We start from the raw sequence: 17,271 nt of genomic DNA on the forward strand, positions 1-17,271 counted from the left end.
AATTTAAAAAGCGAAAAGATGGAACCATTTCCATGTTTTCGCTTTTTGCGACGGGCTGGGTCAATTGAGTGTTTAGATGTTCGAGTTTTCTTTCCTCTATATGTAAAAAATGGCGCCTCCCAAGGCACAGCCAAAATCCACGAGCGAGCCACGGGTTCCTAAGTTTGCTGAAGGTTTGTATTCTAGAGTGTTAAAAACGTACTACTTTCGACCTAACGATTCCTTTTAGAGATATTCATATTTACTTATCTCAATGGTTCCACTTTTCCTTTCCAAGGTGATCTCAAATTAGCTTACATTTCGGTTTCACAACAGATTTGGGACAATGGCGGCGTCTGTTTACAAGCTTAGCGTTGCATTGGAAATACATTCGCAACGGATTATTGAGCAGTGACTCCTTCTCTAATGCCATCAAAACGATGGACATGTATGCAACATAGTCGTGTAACGAATCCAATGTCAAGAGTTTTGAGTTAGTGTCGGGAGAATAAGCATTGACTTCGTTCGTGAGCGTCTCCCCCCACCAATGACAGATCTGTGCAAAAATATTGCAATCATCGTCTTGGCTTTCAAAATAATATCTGTTTGTAGCTTATACCCAGAAACTAAACCTTTTTATCACTGTTATGTTTCGAACATGTGCTGGAAATATACGACACTGATGTAAATCCATAAAAATCGTGACTTATACCGTGTGCGTGACTGTTTGGGAAGCTTGTAAAACTGTTTTTTATGTTGAAATAGTGGTTATTTTGCAAATTTTAACACTGTCTGGAGATGTGTTTAAACATAAATTATGGATAGACTTTCCAATGTCCTAACTCTCATCGTAGGTTTTCTCGGGAGGGACATATAATTCTCGGGACGCTACCCTAACCTACACAAAGGATAACAATACAAAACACAGGGCTGATATTTGTTTAATTGATATTCCTATATATAAATAATCATATACCGGTACATCTGTTGTATCTATGCACACAATAAAGCTGCTGTCAGATCAAGTTCTGCCTGTGCGCCACCCAAACTTGTTCTGTCCAATAGAATAACAGGATGAGGTAACCACGAAAATACTTGTTTGTGGAAACAGAAAGTAGTGACGTACATTATTGTACAGCGATGCAAGAAATAAAGGCTCAGTTTTATTGAATAAGTTCATTTGTACTATGATTACTAATTACAACTTCCTGTATATACCGGTTTACCTTCACTAGTGATTTTTCATACATGAATACGTGTAATTGTAGTTTAAACTTAATATTTTTAATTTTTTTCAGGTGAACGTGTTCTCTGTTTTCATGGACCTCTGTTGTACGAAGCAAAGGTAAACTTACATGTAATAGAAAAAGTCATGGCTGAAGCTGATCTACAAAAATTTGCCTAATTTTCTATAAGTAGCTGTACATTTGGCAAATCTACAGTTTATAGCTTGATTAGACAATTTCAGCTGTTAACATTCTGTTAGCTGTTAAAAGCTTTTCAAAACTTGTTCTACCTTTAATATTAAAAAGCACTGAAAGTTTCTTTGAACATTATGCAGCAAAATGAATGCCAATGGATCGGAATTCATACTCAATATTTACTTCCACAATACTTTCTTTGCGATCACGAATATTCAGGACATGCTGGAAACTCTTTGTAATACCATGTGGTATTCTGATTGGTTAAAGGCATTTTTGAGACCAATTAGGTCAAAGTTCACTGGGGCAGGTCAAGTACAATTTAATACTTACAATAAAACACAATTACAATAAAACTCCTTATTGACTGAATAAAATAGTTAGAAACTTGAGTAATTTTTGTGTGTACTTCTACTTTCATTGTCTCTGTACTATCCTGTAACTGTATTTGATTGATACCTAAATTAGTGTCAAAAAAAATCTGTGACAAACACAATTTTTGAAAACCTAAAACAAAAGCAATAATTGACCAAAATCTGAAAATTAATTAGGTGGTCACAATTTTGTAGGATTTACAGTTCAAGCACTGCACTGTTTCATCACAATTTTTGTTGTCATATTCAAAAAGTCTATTTTATTTTGTCGTGCGAATTTCACTGTGATCTCTTTATTTGGTGTGTTTTTACAGAGTGTGCGGTCACAAGTAAAAGAAAAACATGTGAGATATCTGATACATTACAATGGTTGGAACAAAAAGTGAGTGGAAATGTCGTTTAAATTTTGTGTCAATCGATAATGCATTTTATCAATGAGTTGCAAATCTCAAATGAATTTTTCTCTGAGATTCCGTTGTCAACTTTTTGTTAAATTTACTCTTCTTGAAAGCATTTGAATGAATTATCAAATCACAAAGCAACTATCGGCTGTGACAATTCAATGAAGTAATGTTTATCTTGATTTACAGTTGGGATGAGTGGGTACCAGAAAGCAGAGTACTCAAGTTTAATGAGGCAAATTTACAAAAACAGAAAGAACTTCAAGGACACCACTCGTAAGTGAAATCAAAATACGTTTTAACATGTGCTTGTTTTCTACGCACATCGATATTAGAGTTTGAAATGAAAATGGTCCTCAGTTGTTGAACTTAATCATAGTGAGTGCAGTGATAGCAGTTGAGTAACATTAACCTTTTTAAATAACAGCAAAAGTATGGAAGAAATCTGTATACCCCAAAGGTTTGAAAATTGGGCACTTCTGGTCTATGGGTGATGTCATTTTGATTGTTTTTTCGCAAATTATGCAAAGTCAAACAGCTCAATAATAAGCCAATTGTTTTCTGACAACCAATTAAAAATTTATTTAAATGATGTTTTGAGTCATCTTGAGCTGCTGTGAAATCGTTTGTGGCACCATCTTGAATCCCAGTCAACGTTTAAAATAACAACTCAAAGCTTGTGATTTTACGTGTTTAGATATTCTTAGGTCACTTCACTTCTATTTTTAGTAAATCAGTAAACTGCACAGCTGCACTCACTGGCCAGGCATTGCTGGCTATATATTCAAACTTATTGATATGTCTGTGTATTCCATCATGTACTGTCTCCATTGTTTACTTCACCCAAAATAGTGAGCACAATGATAACATTTTATACTGTGTGTCATATTGTAAAACATGTCTTTTTAGCTACCATGTTATTTTAGCTAATCCACAATTTTGCTAACTCAAGATGTGGCTAATTTAAAATATTGGTGAACTAAATACGCACAATGAGATTGTTGGCACTTTAGCTAAATTAAGAATCTATTACATTGTGATTCATGCATGGAGTCAAATTTGCTAAAATGACATGTAGCTATTTCAACGTGTTCTACAGTAACACATAAAAATACTTATTCACACTTGTTAATATTCCAATATTTTATTCACTAAGTATATTCTATCTAAAAATAATAAAACTTTGTGTGATGGTTATCTCATCCTAGTTCCAAATTAAAGGCCCAGGCTGATAAGATTAAACTGGAGTTAAACAAGAACAATGAAAGGACTGATAAGTAGGTACCTAGTATAAGCAATAGGGATTGTCCCTGGGGTGACTGGCAGGGCCTTGATAGGATTATTTTGTATATCACTGATGTTATGGCAGTGTGCCTTTAATGGACTAACTGAATAGTTTTAGTGAGCCACATCCTTACAACAATAGCAGCTGATGAACTGACATGATTGATTCTCATTTTAAAATTCAGAAACACAGCTTGATCACTTTTTACCAACTGGGATATTAGTGATAATTAACGCACAAAAGTCTTCAGATAATGAGCCCCGGCCGAATATTTTCGAAAAGGACTTGTGTATAAATGTACCAACACTTCTTTTGAAACAGGAACGCCATTTTTAATGAATCATGCTCATTGGCAAATTCTGTTGTATCCATGTGGTTTAACTTTTTCACCACCAGACTTTCTTGCCCAAATTATTCTGCACTGTTTTCTCATATTCTTCTACTAGTAAATTTCTGGAAATGAACCCTAATTTTGGAGCCAACAACTCAAAACATTTGTCTATTTTTGTCCCAATCTTCTGAAGAAAAGTGCCAACTATAAACGGGGACTATTTTGTGAATTTGTGATGAAATTAGGAAACTGGTGGTGAAAAGGTTGTATGGTGAAATAAGATAGCGATAGACTCCTTGTATTTTCATTTTATGATGGTGGGGTTTTCTGTTGAAATACCATTACTGATACATGTATGCTGTATGGTCACTTTTGAAAGCAGTTTTTGTTTAAGCTTTTCACCACCAAACTTTTCAGAATATTTCTCTATTTTTTTTCTTTTATTCTTCAATATTTCTGGAAATGAACCTTAATTTTGGAGCCAACAGACAACATTTGAGTCAATTTTGGTTTTTAATCAAACACTTTGGCTATTTTTGTCCAAATCTGCTGAAGGAAAGTGCAGACTATAAATGGGACTATTTTGGGAATTTGGGAATTTTTGATAAGAGGGAACTGGTGGTGAAAAGGTAAATTACTAATAAGCTCTTTCACTCACCGGTATAAGAAATATATGAGTGTAGTTTAAACCCTGTTTAAAATATCTCTACATAAACCCGGCAATGGGAAACGAAATAGTATAATAGATACTTACCCTTGTTATTTTCCATTCTCACAGGAAAGGCAGGCGACCTAAACTTGGTGGATTCACCAAAAAGCCGGAGAAAGAAAAAGAAAGGGAAAGATCATCCACACCGACTGTTGATAAGCAACCACCACCGCCACCACCACCACTGCTATCCCCACAGCAACAACAACCACTGCCATCACAACAGCAAAAGAAAGGTATATAGGAGTGACACCAAATGACTGTAATCTGCAGTACATATTATTTAATGATTAGTTTTAGTTTTCACCATCTTTAAGTGTTACTCAGTTCATGTGAAGTACAGTTGCTACAACAAATGATCAATGATAATTGATATATATTATTATATTATATACCGATTGTACAAAATGCAAAAAATAATGTTTCTTTTGTTAGTTTGCTGTTTTTTCTTTCATTTTAACTATATTTTGGACGTGATGATCATTTTGTTTAGCCTTACCTGTTTAATAATGAACACTTTTTGATGCATTTCATTAATAGCTAGTGCATCAAGCGATACATCATCCACAACGTCGGATCCCCCAAAGAGAAAGCGTGCCCGAATGGATGCCTCCATTGAGAGTGTGAGTAAAATTGTGGATACCTTTATTTTGTTTTTATTTCCAATGCTTGCATGATTTTTTTTTTTTTTTACATTTTTTTTCAGTTTCAGGGGACCAGATGTTGTTCTTTGAAATGTTTTATATTTGCAAATATTCGCTGGATTTTAAATTGTCAAAGAAACAATTTACATGTATTGCAATTCAGATGGATTTAATTCAACAAGTTCCACTTAAAAATAATGAAATTAATTAGATCATTATTTTTTTCTTAATTACTCTGGGCATATCATCAGGAATATATATATCGGTATATATATAACAATGATTTGATTATCTGTTGTGATTTGCATTTGTAGGAAGAATCTTTTTTGAACCGAGTTGAAATAAAAGTTAAAATTCCCACAGAATTGAAGCCTGTCTTGGTAGATGACTGGGATCTTATTACGAGACAAAAACAAGTATGTATTGCCCATCTGTCATGTTTAAGATTATTTTGATACTCTATCTAATCTAATTAACTGAATTAAAAATGACCACTGCTGAAATTTAACGCCACGAGAATCTTAAACTTGTGCTCATTTTTGGCATCATTTAATTTTTGACTAAATATACATAATTTTTTTTTATAACAAGCTGGTCCACCTTCCTGCGAAAACTAGTGTGGATCAGATATTAGACGATTACCTCAAGTACAAAACCTCTCGAGGACAGACACCAGCCAATAAGTAAGATGATTGTACTTTTATTGCATTGCATTGTCTCGCATCAATTTACTTTGTCCGATAAATGCATGTTTGCAATGATTGCATTTATATTTACAAGAGACAATACGGCTGTTTGAGCCAAATTCAAATTGTTCACTACTGATCATGTAACTGCATATATGTGCAATGCATTTTGGGAAAACAAACTTCCCATTGCATATAATGGAAAACTAGTATCACACTGGAAACGAGCGAAATTATTTGTCAATTCTTTGAAATGTTTTCACAATATTAGACCATATCAATAAACACAAATGACTTTTCCATCCAATGTCACAGAGCAAAATTTTGAGGCGTGAATAAATAATCTCATTTTTACCATTTCTATGGCATTTCTTGCTCTTGTTTTTCGAAAAATCTGGTGACCCCCATAAAAACAAAAGTATGACAAAGATGACATGTAATTTTCAATTTGACGTGAACCTTCCTAATAGTATTCCATGATAGCATTTCCAGGGATTGAAACCTTTCCCTTTATCTTCCCACAGAGAGAGTGCTATTATAGAAGTGTCCCAAGGAATCAAAGAGTACTTCAATGTCATGTTAGGAACACAATTATTGTATAAATTTGAAAGACCTCAGTATGCAGAGGTAAGAAATAAATATACTAATAGATGTAGGGGTACCGTTGCATTCATGATATGTGAAGGGTTTTACCTTATTAGTCCCTGTTCGGACCTAGTCCGAAAACAGGGACTTATGGTTTGCCCTGTGTGCGTCCGTGATCACCTGTATCTCGAACATGCATGGACCGATTAATTTCAAATTTCACTCATACATCACACATTATATGGGACATATGCACATGCATTTTTTCATGATCCGATTAACGATAGCCGAATAGCGGCCATTTTAAGGCCGAAAATGCATCAAAATCGCACATTTTCACCATTCCGGACCCGGATCTCAGTTATGCATGGACGGATTTTGTTCAAATTTGGTACATACATTAAACATAATAGGACCTTGATGCACGTCATTTTTGACTCCCGTGTGCGAAGCACAAAAAGGGAGTCTTTGCAGTTAGTGTGTCTGTATATGTGTGTGTGTGTGTGTGTGTATGTGTGTCCGTCTGTTCCACTGATATCTCAAGAACCATACTACAGTTTTTGATGAAACTTGGTGCATAGATGCTCTGGGCCAATGCGCAGATTTGATTAGGTTTTGGTAAAAATCCATGCATATTAATTACCTAATTTGCATGATAATTAGCTGATTTTTGGCTGTTTCATGACTGTTCCACTGATATCTAAAGAACCACTCATTGGATTTTGATGAAACTTGGCACACAGATGCTCCAAACTAATGCGCAGATTTGATTAGTTTTGGGTAAAAATCTGTGCAATATTAATTACCTGATTTGCATAATGATTAATCAATTTTCGGCTTTTCCACTGATATCTCAAGTACTAATCATCACATTTCAATAAAACTTGGTACATAGATGTCATAGGACACTGCACAAACCTGAAAGTTTTTAGGGTAATATCAGTAGATATTAATTACCTAATTAGCATAATTAATTAATTTTCAGCTTTTGATATTTCAAGTAGTAATTGTCACATTTCAATGAAACTTGGTACATAGATGTCATAGGACACTGCACAGACCTGATAGTTTTTAGGGTAATACGAGTACATATTAATTACCTAATTAGCATAATTAATTATATTTCAGCTTTTGATATTTCAAGTAGTAATCATCACATTTCAATGAAATTTGGTACATAGATGTCATAGGACACTGCACAGACCTGATAGTTTTTTGGGTAATATCAGTAGATATTAATTACCTAATTAGCATAATTAATTAATTTTCAGCTTTTGATATTTCAAGTAGTAATCATCACATTTCAATGAAACTTGGTACATAGATGTCATAGGACACTGCACAGACCTGATAGTTTTTAAGGTAATATGAGTACATATTAATTACCTAATTTGCATAATTAATTAATTTTCAGCATTTGATATTTCAAGTAGTAATCATCACATTTCAATGACACTTGGTACATAGATGTCATAGGACACTGCACAGACCTGATAGTTTTTAAGGTAATACGAGTACATATTAATTACCTAATTTGCATAATTAATTATATTTCAGCTTCTGATATTTCAAGTAGTAATCATCACATTTCAATGAAATTTGGTACATAGACATCATAGGACACTGCACAGACCTGATAGTTTTAGGCTAATATCAGTATATATTAATTAGCTAATTTGCATAATTAATTAATTTTCAGCTTTTGATATTTCAAGTAGTAATCATCACATTTCAATGACACTTGGTACATAGATGTCATAGGACACTGCACAAACCTGATAGTTTTTAGGGTAATATGAGTACATATTAATTATCTAATTTGCATAATTAATTAATTTTCAGCTTTTGATATATCAAGTAGTAATCATCATATTTCAATGAGACTTGCTACATAGATCTTCTAGGATTATGCAGAGACCTAATTAGTTTTAATTGGATATTAATTACCTAATTTGCATAATGTTCCACTGATATATAAAGAACCACAAATTGGATTTTAATGAAACTTTTAAAGAGAACTATGCAGAAACCCAATTAGTTTTTGGTAAATAATTATGCTTATTAATCTCCTAATTAACATAATTAATTAACACTGATATCTCAATTACTGATCATCACATTTGAATAAAATTTGGTACATAAATGCTCTAGGACAATAGACAGGCCTGATTAATTTTGGGTTAAAATTTGTTCATATTAATTCTCTAATTAGCATAATAATTCATAATTTTTTTGTTCTGTTCTGTTCATATTAGTTACCTGATGTACATAATTAGTTTTCAGCTTTTCTATCAATATCTCATGTACAAGTAATTTTGAATTAATTTTTAATGTGTCTTCAATACTCTCAGCACACGGGAGTTCTTTCTAAGCTTTCTTTGATTTTGTTTGGATCGGGTTTGAAATGGTTGACTGGCGGTCATTTTGTTTTAAAGAATTCAGTTCTGGATCCGTATCTGAGACGTGCCTGGATTGATCGAGTTCAAACTTCACACACACAAGGTACATCATGTCACAAATATGTATGTGCATTTGTTTCATGATCTCATTAACGATAGCCAAATGGCAGCCGCTTTAAGGCCGAAAATGCATTGAAATCGCACATTTTCACCATTCCGGACCCAGATCTCAGTTATGCATGGACGGATTTTGTTCAAATTTGGTACATACATTAAACATAATAGGACCTTGATGCACGTCATTTTTTTTTTTTTCGGATCAAGTTTGAAATGGCCGACTGGCGGCCATTTTGTTTTAAAGAATTCAGTTCTGGTTCCGTTTCCGAGACATGTCTGGATTGATCAAGTTCAAACTTCACACACACATAGTACATCATGTCACAAATAGATATGTGCATTTGTTTCATGATCCGCTTAACAATAGCTGAATGATGGCCATTTTAAGGCCGAAAATGCATCAAAATCACATATTTTCACAATTCCGGAACCGGATCTCAGGCATGCCTGGACTGATCAAGTTCAAGTGTCATACATACATCATACATGTTGTACACACATATATGCATGTTAGGTGGGTCAAGATCTGATTTAAGATGGGTGTATGACATCCATCAAAGGTCAAACATTCGTCAAAATTGTACATATTCATCATGGGTGAATTTAGTTCACACTTCATGCATACATTGTACATTATGGTACCTTGAATCACGTTGTTTTGTTTTCCAAATCGGGTTTTAACTGAATACAGTTCAGCATCCATATCTCAGGCATGCCTGAACCGATCAAGACCACACACATACAATGTGTTGTACATATGCAGATGCATTTCAGATCAGACCACTGAAAGTGGTCTGAGATTTCGGTCATGATCTGCTTTGAATGTATATGTCACTCAAATATGAACGGAACGGGACGTGTCATTGACAATGACTTGTATAAATATTGATTTTGCCAAAAATACAATGGTGCAACTTAGTTATTGAAAATTTACAGTTTTTGAACCTTGTGGATCTCCATAGATCAGTTCTCTTTCCATGTCTCTTTTTTTGTATCTTTCTCTCCTCTCTTTTTCTCCCCCAAGTCTCTCTTTTACCCTGTGTCTTTTCCCTGTCTCTCCCTTTTTAGTGTTCAGCCCCAGATAGGATTTGAACTCTGGCCTACTGATCTGACATTGGTCCAGCACAGCTATCCGGCTGTACAAATTTAGTCAGCATGTTTTATACTATCTAGGATTATAGTTCAGTTATCCATTCAGTGTTATCAATGCAGTTTGCCAATTAATTGGTCACAATATGCACAAATGTATAATCTAAGCTGATTTTGCCACTCAGGATTTTAGTTTTTTCCCCTCAAATAGTGATTCATTCACCCCTGTCGTAACATGGGCTGATCCAAATACCATGGTTTCATAATTCATTGGAACAGTGGATGCAATGACTTGGGGGGGGGGGCTTTCTGGAGGGACAAACATAATCTTGTAGCTCTCTCGTTGTCAACAATATCTCGACATCGATATGCATTCAAGGTCTTTTTATATACTGCCTTGTTTTCCCTTGTCTATTACTAAATCTTAGTTTCGTTATTGTCTCTGCAGATCTTAGCGTCCCATCCTGATGCACCAATGTCTCAGATGTATGGAGCACCACACTTATTACGACTTTTTGGTAACAATCATTTTGTTATATTCGTCCCTAAGTTAATGCTGTATTGCAAATTTGTGTTATTGTAGAAATTTTTTTTCGATACAAATACTTGAATGCTGGAGTAATAAACTAAATATTTACATGCAAAAAATTTAAATGTTGATTAGAAAGTTGGTTGGAGATTCAATTTGCAAACATATTTAAACATTTTTTTTTTAAATGGCTTCAGTGAAAAAGTATAAAAAGTGTATTTGACACTAAATTTTAAACAGATTTTTTCATTCCATTGGATGTTTCAGTTTAGACAGATTTCTTGGTCAAATTTAAAAGTTTACAGGTAGCAAGATTGATTGAAAATGAAAGTAAAAAAAAATTTGGTTTTTACACAAGGATTTGTGCCTATTTTTCAACCTGTTTGTGTGAGTAGTTTGTTAAACTGCTTTAAGTATTTATGTGCCAAAGTCCACTTTTTTCATCATTTACAAATTAAAACTTGCATGAACTGTTTATATATAAATGTTTATTCCCAAATTTTTATAAAAATCTGTAGCCAGTAGGATTTTATGTCTGTTTGGTCCAGAAAATAGATAAAAAATGTTTCAACAAAATTGCAGTGGGATAATTGCAGTTCTCAAAGCGTTAATTTCACGTGAGACACATTCTTGTAAAAAATTAAATTTATTGGTTTAGGGAGTCACCACCACCGCCCTGAAATATCAAATCATAAATACATATGAATTTATATTAATTGAATATTTATTTGTTTTGTCAGGAATTAAAAATATTTTTCTCCAGTATTTGTTACAATTTATAATTGAAACTGATGCGTTGTCATAGTAATCATAATCAGTGCACCTCACCCGAAAGCTGGTCCTAACAAAAACAAAACTTTCTTCATTATCACACATGTGTATCTTTTTATTTGCAGTAAAACTTGGCAGTATGTTGGCGTACACACCGCTGGATGAAAAGAGTATACAGCTCTTATTGACTCACATTCATGACTTTTTAAAATATTTACTGAAAAACTCCTCTACTTTATTCAGTATTAGCGAGTATGAAGTTGCGCCGCCGGAGTATCACCGAAAAGCTGTCTGAAGCACTACCAATATTAATATGATATTATTTTTTTCATATTTCTTCCTGTCTTTGAAAATACAGTAAAAATGTATTTCTGACTCGCTTGTGACGATGATGCAGGGAAAAATGGTTTCAAATCTAACTTGGAGTGATCATGTGATCATGTAGATATGAGAAATGGTATCTCTGATAATATCTGCCAAGACTGTTTAGTTCTATAACATCAAGAACAAACTCATCACCAAATTTCTGCCTCTGATATTTAGTTTATAGTCAGTGGAGATGTAATTTTTATTGGCGTAAAAAAAAGTTACGAGTCTTACGTAGATTATGTTGACAGTGAACAAAAAACAAAATACATACAAGTTAGCACTTTTATTTAATAACACATTTCAGTTGATTTAAGCAGAGTGAATTTTATATTAGCATACTATACAAATAACAAAAATGTATTCAAGGACTGTGACATCATATTTTACATTTATTTATACCTATTTGCTTGGTAGCCTGAAACCCAAGACTGACGTTTCATCAAGCGGTGTTTGTTACATATTTCCTCACTATCTGATGCTACTAGATTTCTGCTATAAAACTAAGAAACACAATTCTGTGTTTTATCTGTGCAGAAAGCACAATTTACCAAATAAACAACGAGTTTTCGTAAACTTTGTATTTGTTTCTTATGTGGACACTCGTTTTCCAGAACTGCTGCATTACACAAGCTATGTACACGTAGAATTCCTGAAGCTCCATACGCCAGTGTGGAGATTCATATGTGCAAAACTGAATATCTGCTCTGAAAGATTTGTTTAATCTGGTCCATCTAACTTACTTAAACTGTAGAGTTGACACCTACGCACCAGTAAAAAAAAAAGGCTTCAAATGTGTTCAAACTGCGATTTGTGTCTGAGGCCATTATATACCATAGTCTGTCCCTTGCAATCGTAAAGAATTAAATCCCATACATGGAACCTGAGCCGATACAATCATCCCAAGGCAAGATGTGACGATATTCTCCACCCCAACCTAGATCATAAAGTTACTACATCTACAATTGAACCTGGCATTGTACAGTAATGTATCAGTATATATAACTGCCAGAATGACCCGTTCTTTCAAAATGCATCTTTCAAGACAAAAAAAGTTTGATGTACGCTATATAAAATGAAAAGTAACAACATGCCTTGTCTATGTATTGCATTTAGAGTTGCGCATTACAAATATTTAAACCTGCAACACGCTATTAATATTCGTGACCACAGCTAGTAAGCAGACTCGTACCTTGCTACACTACAGTAACCATGTCCAAATAGCGTACATTGCCCTACAGTGACTAGTCAATTACAATATATTTATTTTAAGTTTTCATGATCAGTATGCCTTCTCCAGTTTCATCAAGTGAACGGCCGTGGCTGCTTGCTCTCATTCCTAGTGGATTCAAGGAGATTGGAGTGCGGCTGACAAGATGCACATTTTTGTTGATAAGCAAATTTGCAGAAATATTTACAATCAGATTCTCTCTCATCACAAACTACTGTGATTATTAATTTAACTCGTAAATATCAAAAGAAAAGTCAATATTGCATTTCTGTTTAGCCATCAAGTAAGCAAATCTGTCAAAGAGTGATTTTTTAGCTCCACTGTCGACTTTGTCTTATCATATGAGTGATTGTCCGTCGTTTTCCGTGTCAATGTTTAACTTTTTGACTTGTTCTTGAAAACTACAAGCCTGAATGTTTTCATACTTTGTGTGTATGTACCTTTGGTAGACCTCTCTTAGGTTTGTTCAATTCATGATATCTTTAATTCTCTAATTTTAGTGAATATTTTGTAATGGTAAAAAGTGATATTTTTGACTTCTTGTTGAAAACAGCAAGTCCCATTGCTTTGATACTATACATTGTTCATTTTCTAATATCTTCTGTTCTTTAATTGAAATGTGCATTGCTAACAGCGGAGCTATTTCAGCTGATAGGCTGCTTGTTTGAACATTTATTTACCGGTATTTGGGAAAACATTTTGTTAACCATGATTCAAAAACCATCACAAAACGTTGAAACTATTTTCTGATCACTTATTGTACTCCCATACAATTACAAATCACATCAATAACAGCCAATTTATTACCAAAAAACATATTTTTAACTAAATGATTTTTCTTGGGCAATTCACAGTTATACACAACATGCAAGGCCCACAGTCTTACCATGAAATAACATTTATTTTTTATTTTAATATAATTAAAAGTACACTGAACGGTGAATAAATGCATACACAAATCACTCATTCTGTCAAGAATAAATCTCTGAAAATAATACGCATGATAAGTAGGAATGATTTGTATTTAAATCTAATTAGCAGAATTAGTCAATCAGATCTTTGAATTTATAGGGTCAGAATTAAGCGTCTTTATGACAGGCTGCTTAGATGACCTTACATTACGTCGCTGGACCATTTCCTGGCATTTCACAATTTTAATATAGAAGTATGGAGGAAGGAATAATATAATATATATGTTTTAACAATATTATTGTTACTCATTTACAACGTATTGAAAATGTTGAAGTCAATTTGGACATTTTTTATGGAAACAAATGTAACTCATTTAACAACTTACGGTGATAGAGGGCGCACTTAGTTTTGCGCTTCTGAAAAGTTGCCCTCTGAGGTTCTGATGAAGTGTACACTCCCTCGTGGCCCTATTTTTGCAGGCAATGTTACAAAATAACCTACGGCGAGTGAAAAAAGTTGCTGTTGGCTGTGAATGAGATTCTGAATTGTTCGAGTTACGAAAACACCTGGTTACATTTTCACTTTTCCAAAACCACGTCTAAATTGTTACTAGATATTCAATTAACAGTTAACAAAACTTCAAGTTACTGGCAAAATACAGTTTTGTTTTTCTTTGAACGTCCACATTTAGTGACCTGAACTTTAACAGCTAACCGAACGTTGAACACACGGAAAACAGTGTATAGGCCTTCAAGTTCTAAATATTAAAATAGGTAAATATTAAAAATAAAAATTGCTTGCGTACTTTTTCCCCATGAACGAAAAACATTTCTAAAATCACTTGAAAGAGTTGGTAGAAATTCTATTGTAGAAATGTGTCGTCAGGGGGTTAGAACACTGGTTATACGGCGAAATCCGGCAAAATAAATTTGATAGACTGGTAACAGTTGTCACTATTTTAAAATGTTCAATGACGCTTGTGTAAATGAAAGGCCCCAGATGAGATGCCAAATGTCTGGTAAAATGTTGAGGATTTGTGTCAAGTTCAAGAGCGAACAGTTTTAAATTAAAAGATGTCTAAACTCAGCTGCTAAGGAAGAATAGATGCCTTCCATTATTTAACATATACGAATAATAGTAAATCGGTCTGGAGTTCTGTGGGCAGGCCTTGATTACGGATCAGTCTGCGCATGCGAGTGTCTATCGTGATGTACTGAAGTTTTGGAGACAGTCAATCAGTGACAACACAGAAGACTGTACCGTATTTACGTAGCGATTTACCAGGTCATTTTTGAGTGCACTGGGAATGATAGTTTGACTGGCTGGATTCCAGGCTATTACTAACTAAAGTTTGACATAACCCAAAACTCAATTGTGATATCATAGATATATGATGAGACTACAGTCCTTCTATCGCGGGACTGTGATTAAACTAATGAACACAAGAACACGAGTGTCTACCAACACAGTACATGATCTACTGTTTAGATCTTCTTTGACCTGGTATGTTATATAAACAGTTTGGTTCTTTGATTTTATATGTTTATGCGGCATTGAAAGAAGTGACCGAGTCTGTCCTTTATGCAATTATTCTGAAATGGAGGACGAACACCATTTACTATTACTAGTAATTTGTTCATTTTTTATTAAGTTATTAGGGAAAAATACATTCCAAGATACTATTTTACATTGCATTCATATAATAAGTTTGTGGAATTGGTGAAGACGTTCGATAGTAACATATTACAATCCATGGCAGCTTATTTGTATCATTCCTTAAAACTAAGATATGAAATTTACAAAAACATTGAGTGACTTTACACCATATTTTACATTACAGCATATTGGGCCATACAATAAAGATCATCATCATCGTCATCATGGTTTATGTGTTTTCTTAGTCTGATATATCAGTCGTCGCAAACATTTGTAATTTGGCCACCTTGTTTTAGTTGAAGTAAAAGCCGAACAAAATGGTATCCGAAAAGAAACTTTCCTTTTCTGTCAATAAGGGCAGCACTTGCTCTCACCTATTAAGTGACAGTATGCCGGTCTGTACATATATAGAACAAATCCGTTAACGAGCTCATTAGAAAGCTCGAGTCGGTAAATTAACTCCAGGCGAACGCATTTGGGCAACAGGTTACCATAAATATATGTGGCATATATGTAATTCGGAAATTCATCTCTCGGGTTTGTCGTTGGTTCGATACGATACAACACGCGAATTTATCATCCCAGTACGTCTAATTTGGCTATGATGTCACAGGCAATTAAAAATGTCAGCGGAAGTGTCTATTGTTATGTAATTGGTTAATGCTTTTGCTCGGTATTAGAGTATTGGTATTAAGGCTTGTGCGTCACAAGAGTATGCATCATCAGATTCACGTCAATGTTGTGTGGGTGGAGTCACATGTCAGCACATATATGACGTCATAGAAGAGATGGAGCATGCCGATGAGGGACCTTAACTATATCTTTGTGGATTCTGCTGTCAAGGCATATTCTACTGTCTTTGCCCTCTATGGACGCCGTTAGCTGAATTCAGTACACAGTTATATGGACACGCTATAAGTATTGCAATAACTGTAGATAAACCTGCCTGGTTACACCGAGAATCGGTATTATTCTTGTGAAATAAACAATGGCTGAGTTCACTGGGACATGTATACTTGTCACGAGTTCACCGGTAGCTATTCTGTATAGTATAAGCTGTATATTGTACACCACTCTAAACCGTCGGCTTTTTTCAAATATTTTTTTTTTTATTTTGGAAGCCAGCGATTTACAGATAGGCTAAAAATGCACAAAGGATTACAAACTCACAAAGGATTTCAACCCGTGGTCTTCCAGAGAATTTATTTGTATTGAGATATTTGAACGGTTTATAGAGGGCGTCAGCTGCGTTTGTTGACATTTCTTTTCGTATATTTTAATCCATGCTATACTGAGCCAAACCTAGTTGTATTACTAGTCTGAGGCCAAACCAAACGCATTTTTTTAAAACAAATCATCAGGCAGACACTATAATTACAAATAGTCGACTTCCGGTTCTACCTGTGATTCAGGGTCCTATCTTGTCTATGCCCCGACCCGTTTACTTACTTCAGTTACTTCTTACTGTCAGTGTCTGACTGGTATATACAAAATGCGACCAAGAAAACGTCAAAATAGCAACAACAACAACAAAAAAGAAAGCTAAATGTCAGAACCACACCAATCTGTCAGCCATCGCCGGCCACAGAAGCGATATTATTTTACACATACAAATTAAGAATCGCATGACTATACACATTACATCGAAATGAAGACTAAATACAGCTACCCTTGCCAGCAATCGAATCGGTGTTTCCATCTATTCCCACTATCCTTAAAATAAACGCTCAAATATTCGCGATGTGATTCACTCTGGTGAGAGAAAAGTCAAGGATAAATAAACATG

At 34.3% G+C, this 17,271-nt stretch overlaps 1 protein-coding gene across 2 annotated transcripts; it reads left to right on the plus strand.

Moving 5' to 3' along the window:
- Positions 1-72: 72 nt before the first annotated feature.
- LOC102810388 (mortality factor 4-like protein 1) lies at positions 73-11,673 on the plus strand. Of its 2 annotated transcripts, XM_085506773.1 has the most exons (12): positions 73-173; positions 1,278-1,324; positions 2,089-2,156; positions 2,365-2,451; positions 3,384-3,452; positions 4,570-4,736; positions 5,041-5,123; positions 5,459-5,560; positions 5,736-5,827; positions 6,355-6,457; positions 10,469-10,538; positions 11,446-11,673. In XM_085506773.1, exons 1-12 carry the CDS (start codon positions 110-112, stop codon positions 11,613-11,615), a joined length of 1,122 nt encoding a protein of 373 aa, XP_085362899.1. In that variant the 5' UTR covers positions 73-109; the 3' UTR covers positions 11,616-11,673. The 2 variants fall into 2 exon arrangements, with proteins under 2 accessions (XP_085362899.1, XP_085362900.1); XM_085506774.1 differs by lacking the exon at positions 3,384-3,452.
- The last annotated feature ends 5,598 nt before the right edge of the window (positions 11,674-17,271 follow it).

Source organism: Saccoglossus kowalevskii, chromosome 13 (assembly GCF_978046115.1).
Source record: "Saccoglossus kowalevskii chromosome 13, keSacKowa6.1, whole genome shotgun sequence".
NCBI lineage: Eukaryota > Metazoa > Hemichordata > Enteropneusta > Harrimaniidae > Saccoglossus > Saccoglossus kowalevskii.

Coding starts and splice junctions, on each gene's coding strand:
- LOC102810388 (XM_085506773.1), top strand. CDS start 110: ATGGCGCCTCCCAAGGCACAGCCAAAATCCACGAGCGAGCCACGGGTT. Junction 2,157..2,364: donor TACAATGGTTGGAACAAAAA/GTGAGTGGAAAT, acceptor CTTGATTTACAG/TTGGGATGAGTGGGTACCAG. Junction 5,561..5,735: donor TTATTACGAGACAAAAACAA/GTATGTATTGCC, acceptor TTTTATAACAAG/CTGGTCCACCTTCCTGCGAA.